The following is a 16,849-nucleotide window of genomic DNA, read 5'->3' as shown; positions in this document are numbered from 1 at the left end:
AAGCATTGGCGTGCGGGCTGCCATCAGACAGACATGCGTGAGGTGTTTACCAAGCGCTTTGATATATAGCTAACGTGCGCTCAAGCTCTGCACGGTTATTGATGTGCCAGAGGTGTATAGATTTTTTTTTATTATTATTATTAAAGGTGGTCGATATATGATTTAGAGCCGAGGCTGGGATATTCTAAATTGGTGTTTCACAAGTGTTTTCAAAATCCTCTGCGTTTATAGGCTGGTGAAAAGTGCAATAATCCTTTAAAGATGGTTAAACTGGGGAGTAATCTACAAGACAAAGGAGCGAAAGCTGTTAGTGTTGAGGACGGCTTTCAAAACGTCCCCCTCATCACGCCCTTGGATGTTACTAATCTTCAGTACCAAGCCCCAGACAAGGTAAGGACATTTTCTTTCTTTTTTTAGGTATTATAAATTATAGGTCATCAGACCTTGCCTTTCATCTGGTCATATATATATCCTTCACCTAATGCAAAATGTCATTTCAAAATGCCAAGAACAAATAATGATGTATTAACCAAATGTTCAGATTTTTTTTTATTACGCTGTTGTTTAATTTTTTATCTTTTGAGTATGTATACAACACAATTGTATCATTTAAAATCCCGAGTGTGTGTGTGTGTGTGTGTGTGTGTGTGTGTGTTTTCCTCAATATTAAAAGCTTTCACTGTTTTCTCCAAACATGCTGGTACAATCCTCTGCTTTTCTTGTTGGGTTGCCAAGGGCTCGAGATGTGACACTTTCTGTGAGTGGTGCTTCGGCCCTCATTTGGGATTCTGCTGAGGATGGCGCAATCATTCTTTGCACCTGCTAAATGAAGTGTCCTGTCACTCTGCCCAAAACCTGTGCACAAGCCAGTCACAAAAGCACAGACTGTTATATTTTAAGGATTGCACCCCATGCCAACCCCAAACCCTTTGGGTGGTTTATTGGCCCGCATGACAAGAGAAAAAGCCATTTTATCTTTTATCTCGGCTGTCATATGGAGGCTCTGTTTAATGCCGGCTTAGAGGTGAAGAGGATGTGTTGGATTACTAACATGTCTATGCCACCTGGTGAGCCTTTCCTTTTCTCCTTGTGGAAGCTAGTGGCTCTCAGAGAGACTATGCATTAGTAAACAGGCAGAACATTGTGTATTTATGTATACTAGATCATTATTGTGGACAAAAATGTCATGCAAAATGAATTTTTCTCTAGTAAATATATTATTTATATTATTTTGATGAAGCTTCATTTTTAGGTACAGTTGGGAATGTGAGGCACTGAAATGAATTACTATATGAAAAAACAAATATTGGTTTTAATAATTTTTTTCTAGACCATCATATTTCTAAAGGCTACTGGAAGATCTTGATTTAATGTTTATATCCAAAGACGTGGGCTTAGGGGCCTTGTAGGACAATGATCATATTTCAATATATTTCTTATGTAATTAACAAAATTGAGATTGCAATTATGAAATTTCCAATAAATAAGAGGAACGAGAAGGGTAAATTAACAGAATAATGGCCCTTAGCCTCAGTCGGAAAGATGACTGATTTTGTCTTCTACAATTTTTTCAAAGCGTTTTATCAACACCCAATAATATTTTTTTTCCGAAAAGATCATTAACAATAACCATAGTCTCCTATATGTATTATATATGGAGCCAATATGGTACTTAAATGACCAAACGAATACAGCTGAGATCGTAAGATCACTCGATTGGTAAAAATGAAAAAAAAAAAAGCATGGATAATTTGTTCAGCAAATTATAAGCATTGTAAGCAGAGAATCTAGCATGCGAATTTGCTGTAATCTATGCACTTGATGCAATTCTGTCACATAAACTTGTACAATGTAAAAATCATTAATTTTTCATGCTGACATTAAAGTCTTAAAGCAGGACAAGGATCAGCCCTGCGGGAAATCATTATCTTTCTCTAGAGGTCTTCAGATAGCAATCGGGCAGTAATGACTGCAAATTATTTGAAAGCTGTCTTAGCATTATTTATTTTAAATGAGCCAAGTTAAGGACACACTCTTTAAAGAATTACATCTATTTACTGTAATGAGGTGTGTAGATTCATTAAATGAATACAATAGTGAGTTTTTTTCTCAGTTATTGGGCACCCTAATTGAGAAACAAAAAATATGGATTTAATTTTCATATATTTAGGTTAGGATGTTTCGAGTATAAGGTAAACCACGCATTTAGTTGTGGGACCACTGCAGATTGCTTTCTTTTCTTAATTTTTTCAAGAAATGTTTCCCAAGGGGACTTATGTATGGACACATTTGGTCAGGATGTCTTCTTGTTATCCAGAATCTCGAAATCTCGAATCTGACCACCAAATTCATCATCTGATATTTGCATGCATAAATCACAAGCTGCATGTCATCAGCATCTCATCATTATTCAAAGCATTTTTCATTCAAGGTTGTCATATCAGCATACCAGTACAGCACCCATATTGGAGAGGATCAATGCATCCGGATCCGCAGTTAGTCCCTGGTGTTGACACTATCGATGGCTTGAATCAGCAGCTAAAAAGACAATGCGCAACCTTGCCTGGAGGCAGAGGTTGCATTCTGGGGGAGTGCAAAAACCGAATAACAATCCTAGCGATAACAGAATGCCTCACATAGATCAGGAGAAGGAGAGAGAAATGGAAGCAGACAAGATGGTTATTCGGGGGGAAAATGAAATGTCAGAGGGTTTGGGAAGGAGACAGATAAGCAGTAATTGCAGAGTTCATGACAAGTGGTTGAGCTTCATCCAGTGGACATTAGACTTCATCAACTTCAGGGTTTCTAGAAAGTAAGGTGGCAGGAACGGAGGTCACTCAGCGCTATTCCTCCATCTGTCATCTCACATCAGACAGGGTTGCCTCCATTCATTAGTTGGAATTTCAATTGTAAGAACGAATGAGGAATTCACTGAACTGCAATTAAAAAATATGCATATCCAAGTCAAATCCGCTTGAAATTTGAACACTTGAAATCCAACCCAGTTAGGACACATATTCCAACCATATGTGGTTTAAAATCAGATTAAAATAAATTTTTTTGTGTTTCAGTTTGAATGGTCTGAATGGATTTTAAGCAGGGGTTTTTTCTTTGTCGTCATCTGGGATGCAATGTCTTATTTGACTCACGATTGAGTGCTGTTGTGGGAATAGGCTTTGATTTTGGAAAGGCCAATTGCGACTGCGTTATTGGAAGTCATTGTTATCTGCAAGTGTCTGTAGGATCAGTGATTAGGAGCGATTTAAGAACCAGCATGTAGATTTATCATGAGGGAGGCCTAACATGATTATGGGCATTATTGATTGGAAGGTACTGGCTTCGTGGTACGGTTATCAAACTTTGATCTTAAGGGAATTTACTGTTTGCATTAAGTGGTTTTGATGGTTAAACCCTCTCTTCGCAGGTGGTGGTGAAGACACGAACTGAGTATCAGACGGAACAGAAGAACAAGGCCAAGCTGAAGGTGCCGAAGGTGGAGGAGTTCACCATCAGTGTGACTGATGGAGTTTCTGAAAGGCTGAAGGTACAGCTGAACGTATTTATCATTAATGCATAGACAAAAAAAAACATTGACCCAGCAGTGTACAGTTATATTCTCTGTCAGTTAAAATTGGCTTAGGTGGCTTCTTTTTTTTTTTTTTACTCATTTGCTGAAAAAAAGAAAGCATCATGGCTGGTCATCATTCCTTTTTTGGGTGCTGTACACTTGAATTCATTTGAAAACCAGATGTTCTAAAGATTGATTGTTTCAAGTGTCATTAAAGGGATAGTTACCAAAAAAAAATGAAAATTCTGTCATTAATTAATTTTCCATCATGTCATTTCAAACCCGTAAGACTTTCGTTCATCTTCAGAACACAAATGAAGATCTTTTTAATAAAATCGGAGTCCCTTCATTGACAGCTACACAACTACCACTTTGAAGCTTCAAAAAGTTCGTAAGATCGTAAAACTAATCCATATGAATTGAGCGGTTTAGTCCAAATTTTCTGAAGAGACGCGATCACTTTATATGCTGAACAGACTGAATTTAGGCTTTTATTCACATATAAACGTTCATCACTGAACACATCAGTAACGGAAAAGCTCAGGTAAACGGAAACTCAAGCATGTTCATTTAACGTGGGAGAACGAATGAGGTTCATTCTCGTGTTACGCAGCATGTTTGAGCTTCAGCAAGAGGTTTGTTCTCGAGCGTTAAGCAGGTTAGGTTGAGCTTCTGTTTATATTCGCTGATCAATGTTATATGTGTATAAAAACCCTACATTCAATATGTTCGTCATAAAGCGATTGAGTCTCTTAAGAAAATTTGGACTAAACCGGTCAATTCATATGGATTAGTTTAGGATCTCTTTATCTCTTTTTTGGAGCGTCAAAGTGGTAGTTGCGTTAGCTGTCAATGAAGGGATAGAAATCGCTCAGGTTTCATTAAAAATATCTTCGTTTATTTTCCAAAGATGAACGAAGGTAGCCTGGACAAACCCAGACAACTTCCGGCAAATTTAGATTTGCTCTGAAAGTTAGTCCGGCAAAGAGCTCATTCAAGCTCATTTCCAATCCGCCGAAATCGAGGCACCAATCAGAAACGTTGGGGCGGGCTTTACACGATGACGACAGCGCTGGGATTTTGAAGCAGATTTTTTAGCCTAAATTACAAAGATGGATGCCGCCTTACGAACATCACTCGTTCGAATCAGCTATCGCGTCTGTTTTAAGCGATTTGAACGTTTCCTTTTTGTTAAAAACCGAACAAAACACTCAGAGATGTTTCTCCGCCGCCCTGCATACGTCATCTCCTTCATCGCTCTGATTGGGTTTAGGTCTATCCGCGATGTCCGTTGGTGACGCCCCTCTGGAAATGATTTGTCTATGACGCTTTGCCAGACCATAACTCAGTTACAACTGAGAATGGTCTGGTTTTAACCAGGCTAGAACGAAGGTCTTACAGGTTAGGAACTACATGAGGCTGAGTAATTAACGACATTGAACGATCCCTTTCATGCTGTAAATGAAAAATGTTGGTCTTTGTTCCAACACTCTTTGCTTCAACTGTTTGCAATGAATCCCGGAAGCAGTTTGAGAGGCTGTTGGGTGAAAGAGAGTTGTCGGCAGTGTGAAATTAATGCAGAACTGGAGAGTGTGGAGGCACGTTTTATTGTAGCAGTGAAGGTCGTTGGAGAGGTAGATGAAGACGACAGCAAACATTGGTATAAAGACTGACTTCCTTTGTTAAATAACACTGAATGAAACTGTCAGCAGTCCTGGAATCACAATGCGCTATGAAAACATTTACTTTGACATATACAGAATGTTTCCACAGACACAATCAAGATGTTCTTGTCTGAGATTTTCCTTCAGCGGCGCGCTCGTTATTTTTTGAGGTACTGAAGGACAAATCCCGGAGCTTTCTTGTATGAGCTTCTTGTAGGAAACTCTTCTGGAGGTTGTTGTCTAGAACGAGTCATTGCGAGTACGGAAAGCTAACTGCAGGGGGATCTCTGCTGCCTAGACTCCCAGTTGGATTTTTATCATATTCCCTGCCGTCGCTCCACTAGCAAGTAAAGAAGGATTGTTCCCCCTCATTAAATGTTCAAAACAAAAGAGAATTGTGGTCTCTTGGTGTCATATGCAGCCAAGTGGAACATATTAACATATCATGTTAAAATAAATGTAGTATTAAGACAACTTAATTAAGCAGGGAGTTGGTCTTGTAATTTATGTTTGTTTTTGGTTGGGTAGGAGGTTTGGCAGATCAAGTGTGGGGAAAGGGTGATTTTTGGCTTTGATTTCCCAACACATTACTATGTATTTTATTCTTGTAAAGAAACAACAGCAACACTACTTATTTTGGATTTGATGCACTGTTAGTTTTACATTATATCAATGTTACATTGCGAAAAAGAGTATTCACTGGGAAATAGTGCAAGACAGACTTTTTTTTTATCCATTAGAATTTGATTAAATCTTGGGAAATAGGTTGTGATAATTGTTACTAGTGCTTGCTAAGTGAAATCCCTAATCCTATGCATTTAATTTAACACTTTTTGATTTTAATATGTTGGACGATAAAACTGCTGAAAATACAATTAACTTGAATTGTAATTGCAATGCATTGGCAACCACCCACAACACTGTAGTTATCAGGTCGGAGACTTTTGCATAAGTTATAAAATGAACCTGTCTGCTTAATATTATTTTTCCCTGTCTGTGTAGCATTGATTGCAAAATCAGAATTGTTGTTTCAGAGACCGAATGTTTTTGCATTCAGATCAGGTTAAAAATGACGCTATTCTTTCTTCAGATTAATGTTTGCTGATGAATTGAGCTCAATAAGATTTTAAAGGTATACTCCACTTTTTTGGGAAATAGGCTCATTTTACAACTCCCCCAGAGTTAAACTGTTGAGTTTTACCGTTTTCTAATTCATTCAGCCGATCTCCGGTTCTGGCGGTACCACTTTTAGCATAGCTTAGCATACATCATTGAAGTGGACAAGACCATTAGCATTTCTAAAAAAAAAAATGACCAAAGAGTTTCGATATTTTTCCTATTTAAAACTTGACTCTTCTGTAGTTACATCGTGCACTAAGACCGACGGAAAATGTAAAGTTGCGATTTTCTAGGCTGATATGGCTAGGAACTATACTCTCATTCCTGCGTAATAATCAAGAAACTTCACTACCGTACCATGAGTGCAGCAGGCGTAATGAAATGACGCAGCGCCTGAAAATAGTTCCGTTGTGTTGACGGAAGGTGGCCTATTTTCAGGCGCTGCGTCAAAGTGGTACCGCCAGAACCGGAGATCGGCTGAATGGATTCAAAAACGGTAAAACTCAACAGTTTAACTCTGGGGGAGTTGTAAAATGAGCCTATTTCCCAAAAAAGTGGAGTATCCCTTTAAAGGACTGATGTGACAGACAATAGCACACACACATATTTTGAAGGGCCGTTTACATGACACTGTTTTCAATAAAAAATGTAAAAAACTTTGTATGCGTTTTGGCCATTCTACGGCGTTCTAGGACCCTGAAAACTCAGTCTTTTGCAAACGGGTTTTAGAGTGCAAGTTTTTGAAACCGATACCGGTATCGTCTCTGTGTAAAGTACAAAAACGCGAATTTGTGAAAACGGTGTAGTCATGCGCAGGCATATTACGTGTTGTCTATAGACGCATAGTTATTCTTTACAAAGTCACATTGCCAACTACTGGCCTGGCAGCAGAATACACCGCTTTTAATAGTTTTTGCGGATCCGTGTGAAAAGGAATCGTTTTAAAAACATTGTCATCTGTACACAAGAGATAACTTCTCAATTCAGGAATACACCCCTGCAGATCCTCCAGGCAGTGCTGCAAACCAATTAATAATCTGCCAGAAAAATAATAACGCTTCCTAATGGAGAGCGTCTGCACACACAAAGACGCACAAATTCTAATACGCAGTGCAAAATAGATACCCAGCTAATCCTTAGACGTAGCTGCACAATCCTCAGTTCAGACACACATCCCATAGCTGAATGGATGTCAAGCCGACAGTAGACATGAGGGACGGGATGAGAGCGAGAGAGAGACAGAGAGAGAGAGAGGACATTGAGCTGAAATGCTGCCCCGTCAGCCTCGGCATCTCTGGGAGAGAATAAGCAGAATAAGAATGAAGGAGACGTGCTCGCTTGAAGGACCACTCACACCCACACTGCTCTGCCTAGGCCCGTCGGCTCTTGTTTAGTCTACCATTTTAACATCTCTGGAGAGAAAATGAGAACAAGAAATAAAAAAGAGGGTAAAAAAGGACTGCTACACCAGAGGTATCTAGTCAGACAGAGAAAAGAAAAGCACCTTTAATGCACAGTTAAGTTATGAGACCAGAAATAGAGTGGGCGTATTTGAAATTGTGCATTTGCCACTGTGTGCTGTAGACTACACATTTTAATCAAAGCTGTATATCATCTTTTTTGCAGTTTTAACAACAGCTGTGTTCTTGTGTGAGGCCAGTTGACTACCATATTCAGTGTATTTCCAAGTTACTTTACCATTGTACTGCCATGGCACATAACCAAAATATGTAACACAATGGCATGTTTTGTTACTTTTTTTTAGTGTGAGTTCAGTTGATTGGCATATTCATATTCATGATATTTGCATGGTAGGCTACTCCAAGAAACTTCAAATAATGCAATGCTATTACTGTGGTATATGTCCAAAAGTCAGTGGTAATTTTGTTACTGTTTGACCAATTTGGCCAATTGATTACCATATATATTTGTGTGGGGCCATTTGATTGCCATATTCATATGATATTTACATATTTTTTATTAAAAAATTAAACATATAATGCCATACTATTTACCATGGGACATGCCCAGAAGTCAACGATAATACCATGGTATTTTTGTATTACGTTTGGTTAGTGTGAGGCATATTTATGTACCACACATGTGTAAAAGTTGATGTTTATCGGAACATTTATTGAAATCAATGCTTCCCTTGAAGAGCATTGAGCGAATGTAGTCTGTCCCTTTAAAGGACAAATCTTTATTTGAAAGTCTGCAAGCGTTCAAGCTGAAATGCCTTTGTTGGGGCAACGTAACTCATACTGTCATTGACAGAAAGGAGACCGCCATGCACAGAGATGCATTTGAGGGCACACAATCCATTTTTGTATAACGCTGCCAATACATTCTCCCTAGTCATGCAGTAAATTGTCACTGGGCGTTCGCTCGATGACAAAATAAAGTACCCAATCATGTGGGAGTGCCAGGAAACAGAGACGATTGTCTCCCACCCTGAAGTCAGGAGACCATGCTTTGCTGAATTGCTCCTAGCATCCCCCTACAGATGATGGCCATTCATTGGATTTGACAAATGGTTTGCTTGGGCAAAAGCATATGTTGTCAAGCGGTAACCCCGGGTAATGTAGGGGGGCAGTCACTGTCAGAGCGATTGATCGTGTTGAGTGATGGTGATTATATTCTCCAAAGACAAGCTGGAAAACACTCAGCCCCAGTTTTTACATGTTCTCTCAGCTACCAACCAAAAATATGTAGAACGGTACATATAGTCGGGATCCTGACGTCATTTACACACCTTCATGTCATTCCAATTATCTTTCTTCTGCAAGACACAAAAGAAGATATTTGAAAAATCTTTCAGCTGTTTTTGTCCATATTAGTCAATGGGATCAAAACGTTTCAAGCTGCTGAAAGCAACTGAAAGATTCTTCAAATATTTTATTTTGTGTGGTGCAGAAGAAAGAAAGTCGACAGAATTTTCTCATTTCTAGGTGAACTATCCATTTAAGACTTCTTGTAGATCAAAATCTGTATTGATGAAAGAAACATCAAGTGACACATTCAATTAAAAGTGAGTTTTTGAAAAGCTGAAACACTATTTTCTTATTAAACATACTCCAATAATCTCTATTTACAACTTTGAAAAATCATTTTGCAGTGTACTGCACTTTCCTAACAAAATTGCAAACTTTTTTTTTCACTTTGTCCATAATTCACTGTCAGTATTGCATCACACTTGTGTATCTCAGCTGTGCAGTTGTCGTATTCTGTGAAGTCAGAGACGTCATTAGAGGTGAATGAAAAGCTTAGGCAATTGCCTGGAGTCATTTGTCACGTTAAATGCGACAGTGTATTTGATCTGCTGCGGGACGTCCTGTTCTCTGTTCACAGCGACAGAGATGATTTATGACACCAGATGGCTTTTCCTTTTGTTTGAACCCTGATTAATCTCACCTTCCACCGCTGCTAGAGAATCACATTCATCTCTTTTGTCTAGCTTTGTAGATAGAAATATCACCCACTTATTGACGTAGACAGTTAGCACGTTTACACGCTCGGCCTAATATCTCAACATCGTGGAAGATCACATGTTTGAAGGCTTTTCTTTTATCACGCTATAAGGTCATGTCTACACCACAAAAACATTTGATACAGCTAGATTTTCTGTCCTGATTTCATTGACCATTTATTGGCAAGATAGGGGTGTGGTCCTTTTGGGTAGGGACGTGTTTGTTTTGGTGATTTCAGATATCAACACAGTTTCTCAGAAATTGCTTACTGCAACTTTAAATAAAGATTTTCGTGTATCCGGCCCCTGATTGTTGACAGTCATCAGTGTAGTGTGCATAGAAGCTGTAGGGGAAATGTGTTTCTTTGGCCCATAAGCGCCTGGTGTCAGGGGTGAGGCTAAGGGTGGCAAGGTTCCCTGCCCAATAGAAATGAATCTGGAGTGTGTCTAATCCACAATGCAAATCTCTTTCTCTTGAGTCACACATTTCCTATATGTAGTGTCCTAATGTAATTCAGGCTATACCCAGATAAAAGGTGCATTTTAATACCAGACATTATTATCCTCAGACACAGTGTAATCACCATGGGAAAATCCAGATGAGAAGTGTATCTATCTATGCATCTTTTTACTCTTTTAATTTCTTTTATAACTGTTTTAATTTCCCTTGCTTTTATTTTGTGATTATTTTCATTCCTTTCTGTATTGCCATAGTGTATGAAATTACTTATAAACCTAGCATAATCATTTAAAAAAAATTTTTTTAAAGCAAGTGCGGATCTTTTTTCTATTTGAAAGCATTGGTATTTTTACGGATCTACGCACCCAAAAGACGGTTGAGTGCAGTGATGCTATCTTTCTTAACAGTCAAGGACATGTCATAATTCACTTTCAAATCAAAATAAATTTGTGATAAAACATTTTAACAAAATAATTTTTCTTTTAAGATGTTATTTTTTTTTTTAAACATTCATTTACAAATGGTATTAGTATATTAATCTAAAGTAGTTGTAAAGTATTTACACATCATGTTTATCCAATGTCTTTATACTGATGCAAATAAAAATCATTGTATTACAGTGAAACATTGAAAATAATTAAATAATATAATAACAATCCTGGAATGCTGGAAAAATGCTCCAAAAATAGCATTTTTATTGCAAAAGTATTTTTAATTTGATTTTGTTATGAAATATACAAACATTAAAACACTATTCATGTAAGCTACTTTTCTGGGATGTTACGTATGTTTCAGTGCGCCATATTCTTTCAAGCCATATGACATCATACATTTTGAGAGCCTTCGTTTTTTCCCGTTATGATACAACCTTACAGGACATGTCAGAAAAATTTGCCAATGCTGGTAAAAACAAAATCCCTGCAAAGTGGCAAAACACGCATTTCACTGTATCTGACTACACAGCAAAATGAGTCGAGGTTATTCTATGACACTGTTGCCTCTCTTGAGCAGAAGTCTCTTACCTGTGCACCGATCGGGTGCTTGGGGAGCAATTAATATCATGGAGCAGTTCTCCCTCCTGCACTGCTCCTCTCTCTCTATCTCTCTCTCGGTCTGTTAGCAGGGCTAATGGCCAGAATGCCCACAGGCTCACTGGTGTGAGAGACACGGCCCTGGAGAGGCTGGCTTGTTGCTCTGCCGGGTTGTTGATTACCCCCCACAGAAGCCTTCTAGCTCTGCAGTGGATCTGAGAAGCAGTTTGCACATCGCTAGTAGAATACATTTGAGAGGAAGTCAGATTAACACTGCAGGATTACTAACAGATACATTTTCCCTTTTCAGAGAAATAAAAAGTCTAGACTACACTACACAGGGCACCCAAAATATTATGATTGTGCTACTAACTGGGACTGGTCACAGCACTTGCATACTGCTGATGTGTTGTTGGTTTGACTGCTTCTATTGCTCTCCTTATTTGGATAAAAGCTTCTGCTAAATGATCAAATGTTCCCTAAAATAAAAAGGCAGCCAGTTTTTTTTTTTTTTTTTTTTTTTGTGAAGATCCATTTATACAATGTGGAAACATGTAAATTGTGATATTATTAAGGCAAAATATTTTTACTTATTAATTAGCTTTTTATTGTTAATAACAATTTAATGTCATGTTTTCCCCTCTGCTCTATCTAAAACATATCGAACTGTGACTTCAAAACCAAGATATGCACCAAACCATCATTTATGTGTACCATTTTTTTTGTATTGCTGTTAATAAAATTAGACTGTTAAAAAACATTTCAATCACATTTAATCTCACGATTTCCAATCAGAAACTGTATTATAATATCACATTGGGTAAATGTGTTAACAATTATTGCATTAAGCATGCTTAAGTCATTATTGTATATTGATCATTTTCAAATAAAGGTCAGCACTATTTGACATTAAATGGAAAGTTCATATTATGCGATTAATTGGTGATCAGCCATATTTCCCATTTTAGAAAACAGCATCTGCAAAATCCGCTATCGGCCGTCCTCTGGTGTTTCATGCAGAAACTGTGTGTTTCAGCATTTTCTTTAAGATGGAATAAATCCTACGCATATTAAAACATAGGCTTCGGGACGCTAATTTTTCAATCTGATTATGGCCTAATTACCATGAGCATTCCATATTCATAATAAATGTTTTGAATCAGCCAAAACCAACCAACTATTAACACAGAAACGCTGTTTGGTAGTGTGGCTCTCAACACAAATAGAAATCCCTTTCCATTTAATAAAAAAGTGAGGAGGAGAAGTGACACGAATGAAAGAATTCTCCTCAGGGATAGGACAGACATGTCAAGTTCAGCTCCAATTACTGTCTTAATATGAGTCAATTAGGATGGGTGTATTTGGAGATACCCGAACTGAACAAAAGAACAATCTAAAGGACAAAACTATTCATCTGAGAATTTCTGAAAATGTTTAAGCCCAAAAGAAAAGAGAGCTGGTAAAAAAAAATGTAACCCAGAGCCTTCTGAACTCGTCTTTTATCGCAGGGTTCTCAAGACTTTATTATTTTTCAAATAATCAGTAATTAATGGCTAAACACACCCCCTTGCCTCTGATTGGTCCACTGTTTTGAAAGGGATGAGGTCTGCTACATAACTTCTTTTAAAGGTGCTCTACGTAACTTTTAGCGGCCTCTAGTGGTGATGTTTCAGATTGCAACCAAATTTTACAAGAGCGCTCGTGCTCGAACTCATAGACAATACCGTCTATTACGCAAATATCTCGGCGAATACTAGACGGATTCGGCGAGCACCGAGCTCGTTGGGACCATCTAGTCGAGCTGAAAAGAACCATATAAGGTCCATAGTTTTTGGTGGTGTTTTCGCGGAGATATTAGCAGAAAACCATCGGGCGCGCTGCAAAATTGCGGACGCCGGTGACGTCACGATCTCAGAAGAAAATCGCTCGTATCTCTGGAATGCAACGACCCAGAGAGCTCAAATTTGGGGGAGGAGGTCCCAGGGGAACCCTTGCCCGAACGCTAGAGTGGCGGGCCTCGGGGATGCCCCCTACCGGATTGCCGTTCGCTGGGACCCCCAATTTCGAACGGCTATAACTCGGGGAGCCGGGCGAGTTGGACCTCGGGGGTGGGCTCGTTCGAAAGGCCCCGTCCAGCACTACGAACGATTAGAGTCTTGGGAATATTGATCAAAGATTGACTGAGATATAAGCCGAAAAACGTGCGCCTTTAACCGGACGTAACTCCCTGACCGTCTACGCGCGCATGCACGTCACATCCGTTGTATTTCGCGGTAAATCCGACCCGGAGACTTCACATAGAAATAGGAATACTGGCCTTCAGAGGTAATAGCAAAACTCGACAAGTGGATCATTTTAATGTGTGATTACACAACCCCTCCACACACAGGCAATAAAAAAAGGATTCATTTTAGTAGAAAAGTTACATAGAGCACCTTTAACTTCAACATGGCGTCCTAAAAACATGGCGTTCATGCAAGATGCATCGCAACGGTCAAAAACACATTTTCATCCATAAAGTATGTTTACATGGATAATGTTATAAAGTAGCGCAATGGCATGCCAAAACATGTTCTGTGTGAATTGTCTGTACGACACCAACGTTACCTCATGATTTACAGACATTCTACATAAACCGAAACATAAACTCAATACCAATAGAGTTTGCTGTTAGCATGTCGCTAAGCTATTGGCACAATACTGTTATAAAGCAAAAAATATACTGTATATTGCACATGAAAATATTGCTCACAATAATCAATATTTAATTACACAGATCAGTTTTATTGATGCTTCTCAGAATGAAATTTGGTGTATTTGTAACTGACATTTAAATCTTTACTCTTTTAATTCCTTTTATAACTGTTTTAATTTCCCTTGCTTTTATTTTGTGATTATTTCAATTCCTTTCTGTGTAAAGCACTTTGAATTACCATAGTGTATGAAATGTGCTATATAAATAAACTTGCCTTGCCATCTTGGATTTAATTTTTGCCCTACATTCTGGGATTGCCTTCTCTGGAAAGGACATGCAATTCTGCCTTGAAATTTCGAAAACGAAATATCTTATGCAGTCTAACTGCTGGACAACATTGGCATCACACATCAACATTTTTATGTGCCTATGATTCTTTAAGCTGCTGCCTCAGGCATCGGACCGAGCGAGGCCATATGTACGTCTGAGGAAACAGACTGGCATTGACTCTTCACAGATATTGAATAAACACCCTAGTCTTTTCTGCTCCCTTGACATCTAATGCGTCACTGTGATTTTCCCAAGCCTCTCCTCACCCTGTTTCACCGCTGTGTGTCTGTAGCAAACGCTTAGGAACAGATGAAGCTTAAGATGACTAATCCCACAACTGTTTTTTTTTTTTTTTCTCTGCTGTTTCCCTCTGTACTAAGCTGGAGCTGAGGTAATTTTGAAAGCAGATGTCTAAGGTATTATTTATCTAATAAAACTAAAATCTGGATATCTTTTTCAATGCTCTCTGTGGTTAGCCTTGGTTCACATCTCATAACAGAGTTACTCTGGGGAAAATGAGTCCTCCGACATCTCAAGCTCAGGGATGCATTGATTTATTTATTGACTGGCATCACTGCTTTGTGGGAACCGCTGTTATGCGGCAAGAGTAGATGAAACTGAGAATCTCAGAACCCCTGAGGAAATTGTGACAGATGGGATGCTCACACATATGGAGTGGAAAGTGGTCCGGCTGTGTTTGTAGGCGATTGTTGCAGTTGCATAGGCACCAGGACAAGGCCAGGAACAAGAGAGTCTTATTGAACCAAATCTACAGGATCCCAGAATCCTGGTGCCTTTGTACCAAGGTTACATTCTCCATTAGGATGTTCGGATTATAACGTCATCCATCTCCTTCCAAAATATAGACAGATGCTATAAACCAGCAGGTTCAGGTATGGACCAAAGACTCAGTTGAATACCTCTAAGAGACTGTTTTGAGAGTATTGGCTGGGATCTATTTTTTAATGATTGTAATTGTTGCAGTAATCAGGAATTATTGAATGACACGATTACCTGTTATAATTTCTGTGTGAAGGCGGTGGTTCAAACAAAAAAAGGTTCGATTTTTCCAAACAACAAACCCTGGATTAACAAAGATCTAAAGCAAGCGTCTTCAACCAGAAGTCTGCCAATTACCTGTGGTGAAAATCAAGCTTTTAATGTTGTTTATATGTCTATGTGTTGTTTTTAATATGCTTTAAGACAAACCATGTGTAAATTCATAAGTCGACAGCATTGCTGAGTATTTTCTCCTTAAAACTGCAGTGAACCAAAGACACGGTTTGAAATTGCTGGTGTTTCTGACGTCACAAACGACCTTGTAACCAATCAGATCAACGAGTGATCGTTAACGAGTGGATCTCTGAGCCGCTGTGAGTGAGTGGAGGCGGGGCTCATTTGCATATTCATAAACTGCGTATACTAAATGAGGCAAGGGTGTATAGAGTTACATTCAAGCTATTTTAAAGGGGTCATATACATGCACTTTTACAAGTTGATTGTACTGAAATGTGTGTTGGCAGTGCCTGTACACAACCATCATAAAATGATAAAAATCCATCCAGTGTTTTTGTTTTAATCTCCTTATATGTTTTCCCCTGCCTCAAATTGAGCCGTTCGATTTTGTGACGTCACACGGTCGGAAGCCCCTCCCACGATTGTTGATTGACAGCATCGTTTCAACACAGACCCGCCCTCGCTCGTGAGAGCTGTCAATCATAGTCTGCGCGGACCGGCGCGGTCATTGTTGATATGCTGGAGCACTGTCTATGAGCAGAATGGCGTCTAAGCGATTGTGGTGTTCTGTTCTTGGGTGTAATAAGGAACACAGCAGTAATTTTAATGTTCCTAAATCCGAACCGCTGAAGACGCAGTGGCTGAGTTTGTTTTCGAAGGGAATATTCCCCACGAGCAACGTCAATGCTCTCATGTTTGCGCGAATCATTTCTCACCAGACTGCTTTATAAACGAGGGTCAGTATGAGCTGGTTTTGCTAAGAAGCTGCTCATGAAAAAAGGATCGGTACCAGATATTCATGTTCCTGCTGAACCTCTAGAACAACTGAAGTGAGTGTAACGTTTTATTAAACTTTATATTAATATTTATATTAATCTTTGCAAATCGCTAGCTGCACGCTTCAAAATGAATGCGTCTAAGGTTTACACTCAGGGTACATTACGGCATGCTTTCTATGTATGATGTTCTCAGGGCCGTCGCTAGTGGGGTGAAAGGTGGTGACAATTATAGGGGCCCCCGCTGCCCAGGGGGCCCCACAAAATCCAGCAGTTATACTATTTAGGCCCCTGTTGTATGAATAATTCTAATATTTATATTAGTTGTATGCCTGAGATTTAAATGAAAACCACAAAAACGTGCAATTTGGGTAATATTTTTCCAAATATCAGCTTCTCTTACCTCCATAAAAATGGTTTAGTCCGACCTAAAGTATTTATTAATTATTCAGTCAGAGTCAGTGACAAACATCAGATGGACCCAATAAAATTGTAAGTCCCACC

The 16,849-nt window shown here is 38.9% G+C and overlaps 1 protein-coding gene across 1 annotated transcript in view; it reads left to right on the top strand.

The window, feature by feature from the left end:
- Positions 1 to 212: 212 nt before the first annotated feature.
- Positions 213 to 16,849, top strand: part of nsg2 (neuronal vesicle trafficking associated 2) — a 35,119-nt gene continuing 18,482 nt past the window's right edge. Inside the window, exons 1-2 of the mRNA XM_056267842.1 lie at positions 213 to 390; positions 3,425 to 3,544. Of these exons, the coding sequence (XP_056123817.1) occupies positions 262 to 390; positions 3,425 to 3,544 (249 nt within the window). The 5' untranslated portion in view covers positions 213 to 261. The remainder of the gene's footprint in view (positions 391 to 3,424; positions 3,545 to 16,849) is intronic.

This window comes from Rhinichthys klamathensis, unplaced genomic scaffold (assembly GCF_029890125.1).
Source record: "Rhinichthys klamathensis goyatoka isolate OS25496 unplaced genomic scaffold, OSU_Roscu_1.1 h1tg000263l_1, whole genome shotgun sequence".
Lineage (NCBI taxonomy): Eukaryota > Metazoa > Chordata > Actinopteri > Cypriniformes > Leuciscidae > Rhinichthys > Rhinichthys klamathensis.
This window is presented reverse-complemented; position numbering and strand designations above follow the sequence as displayed.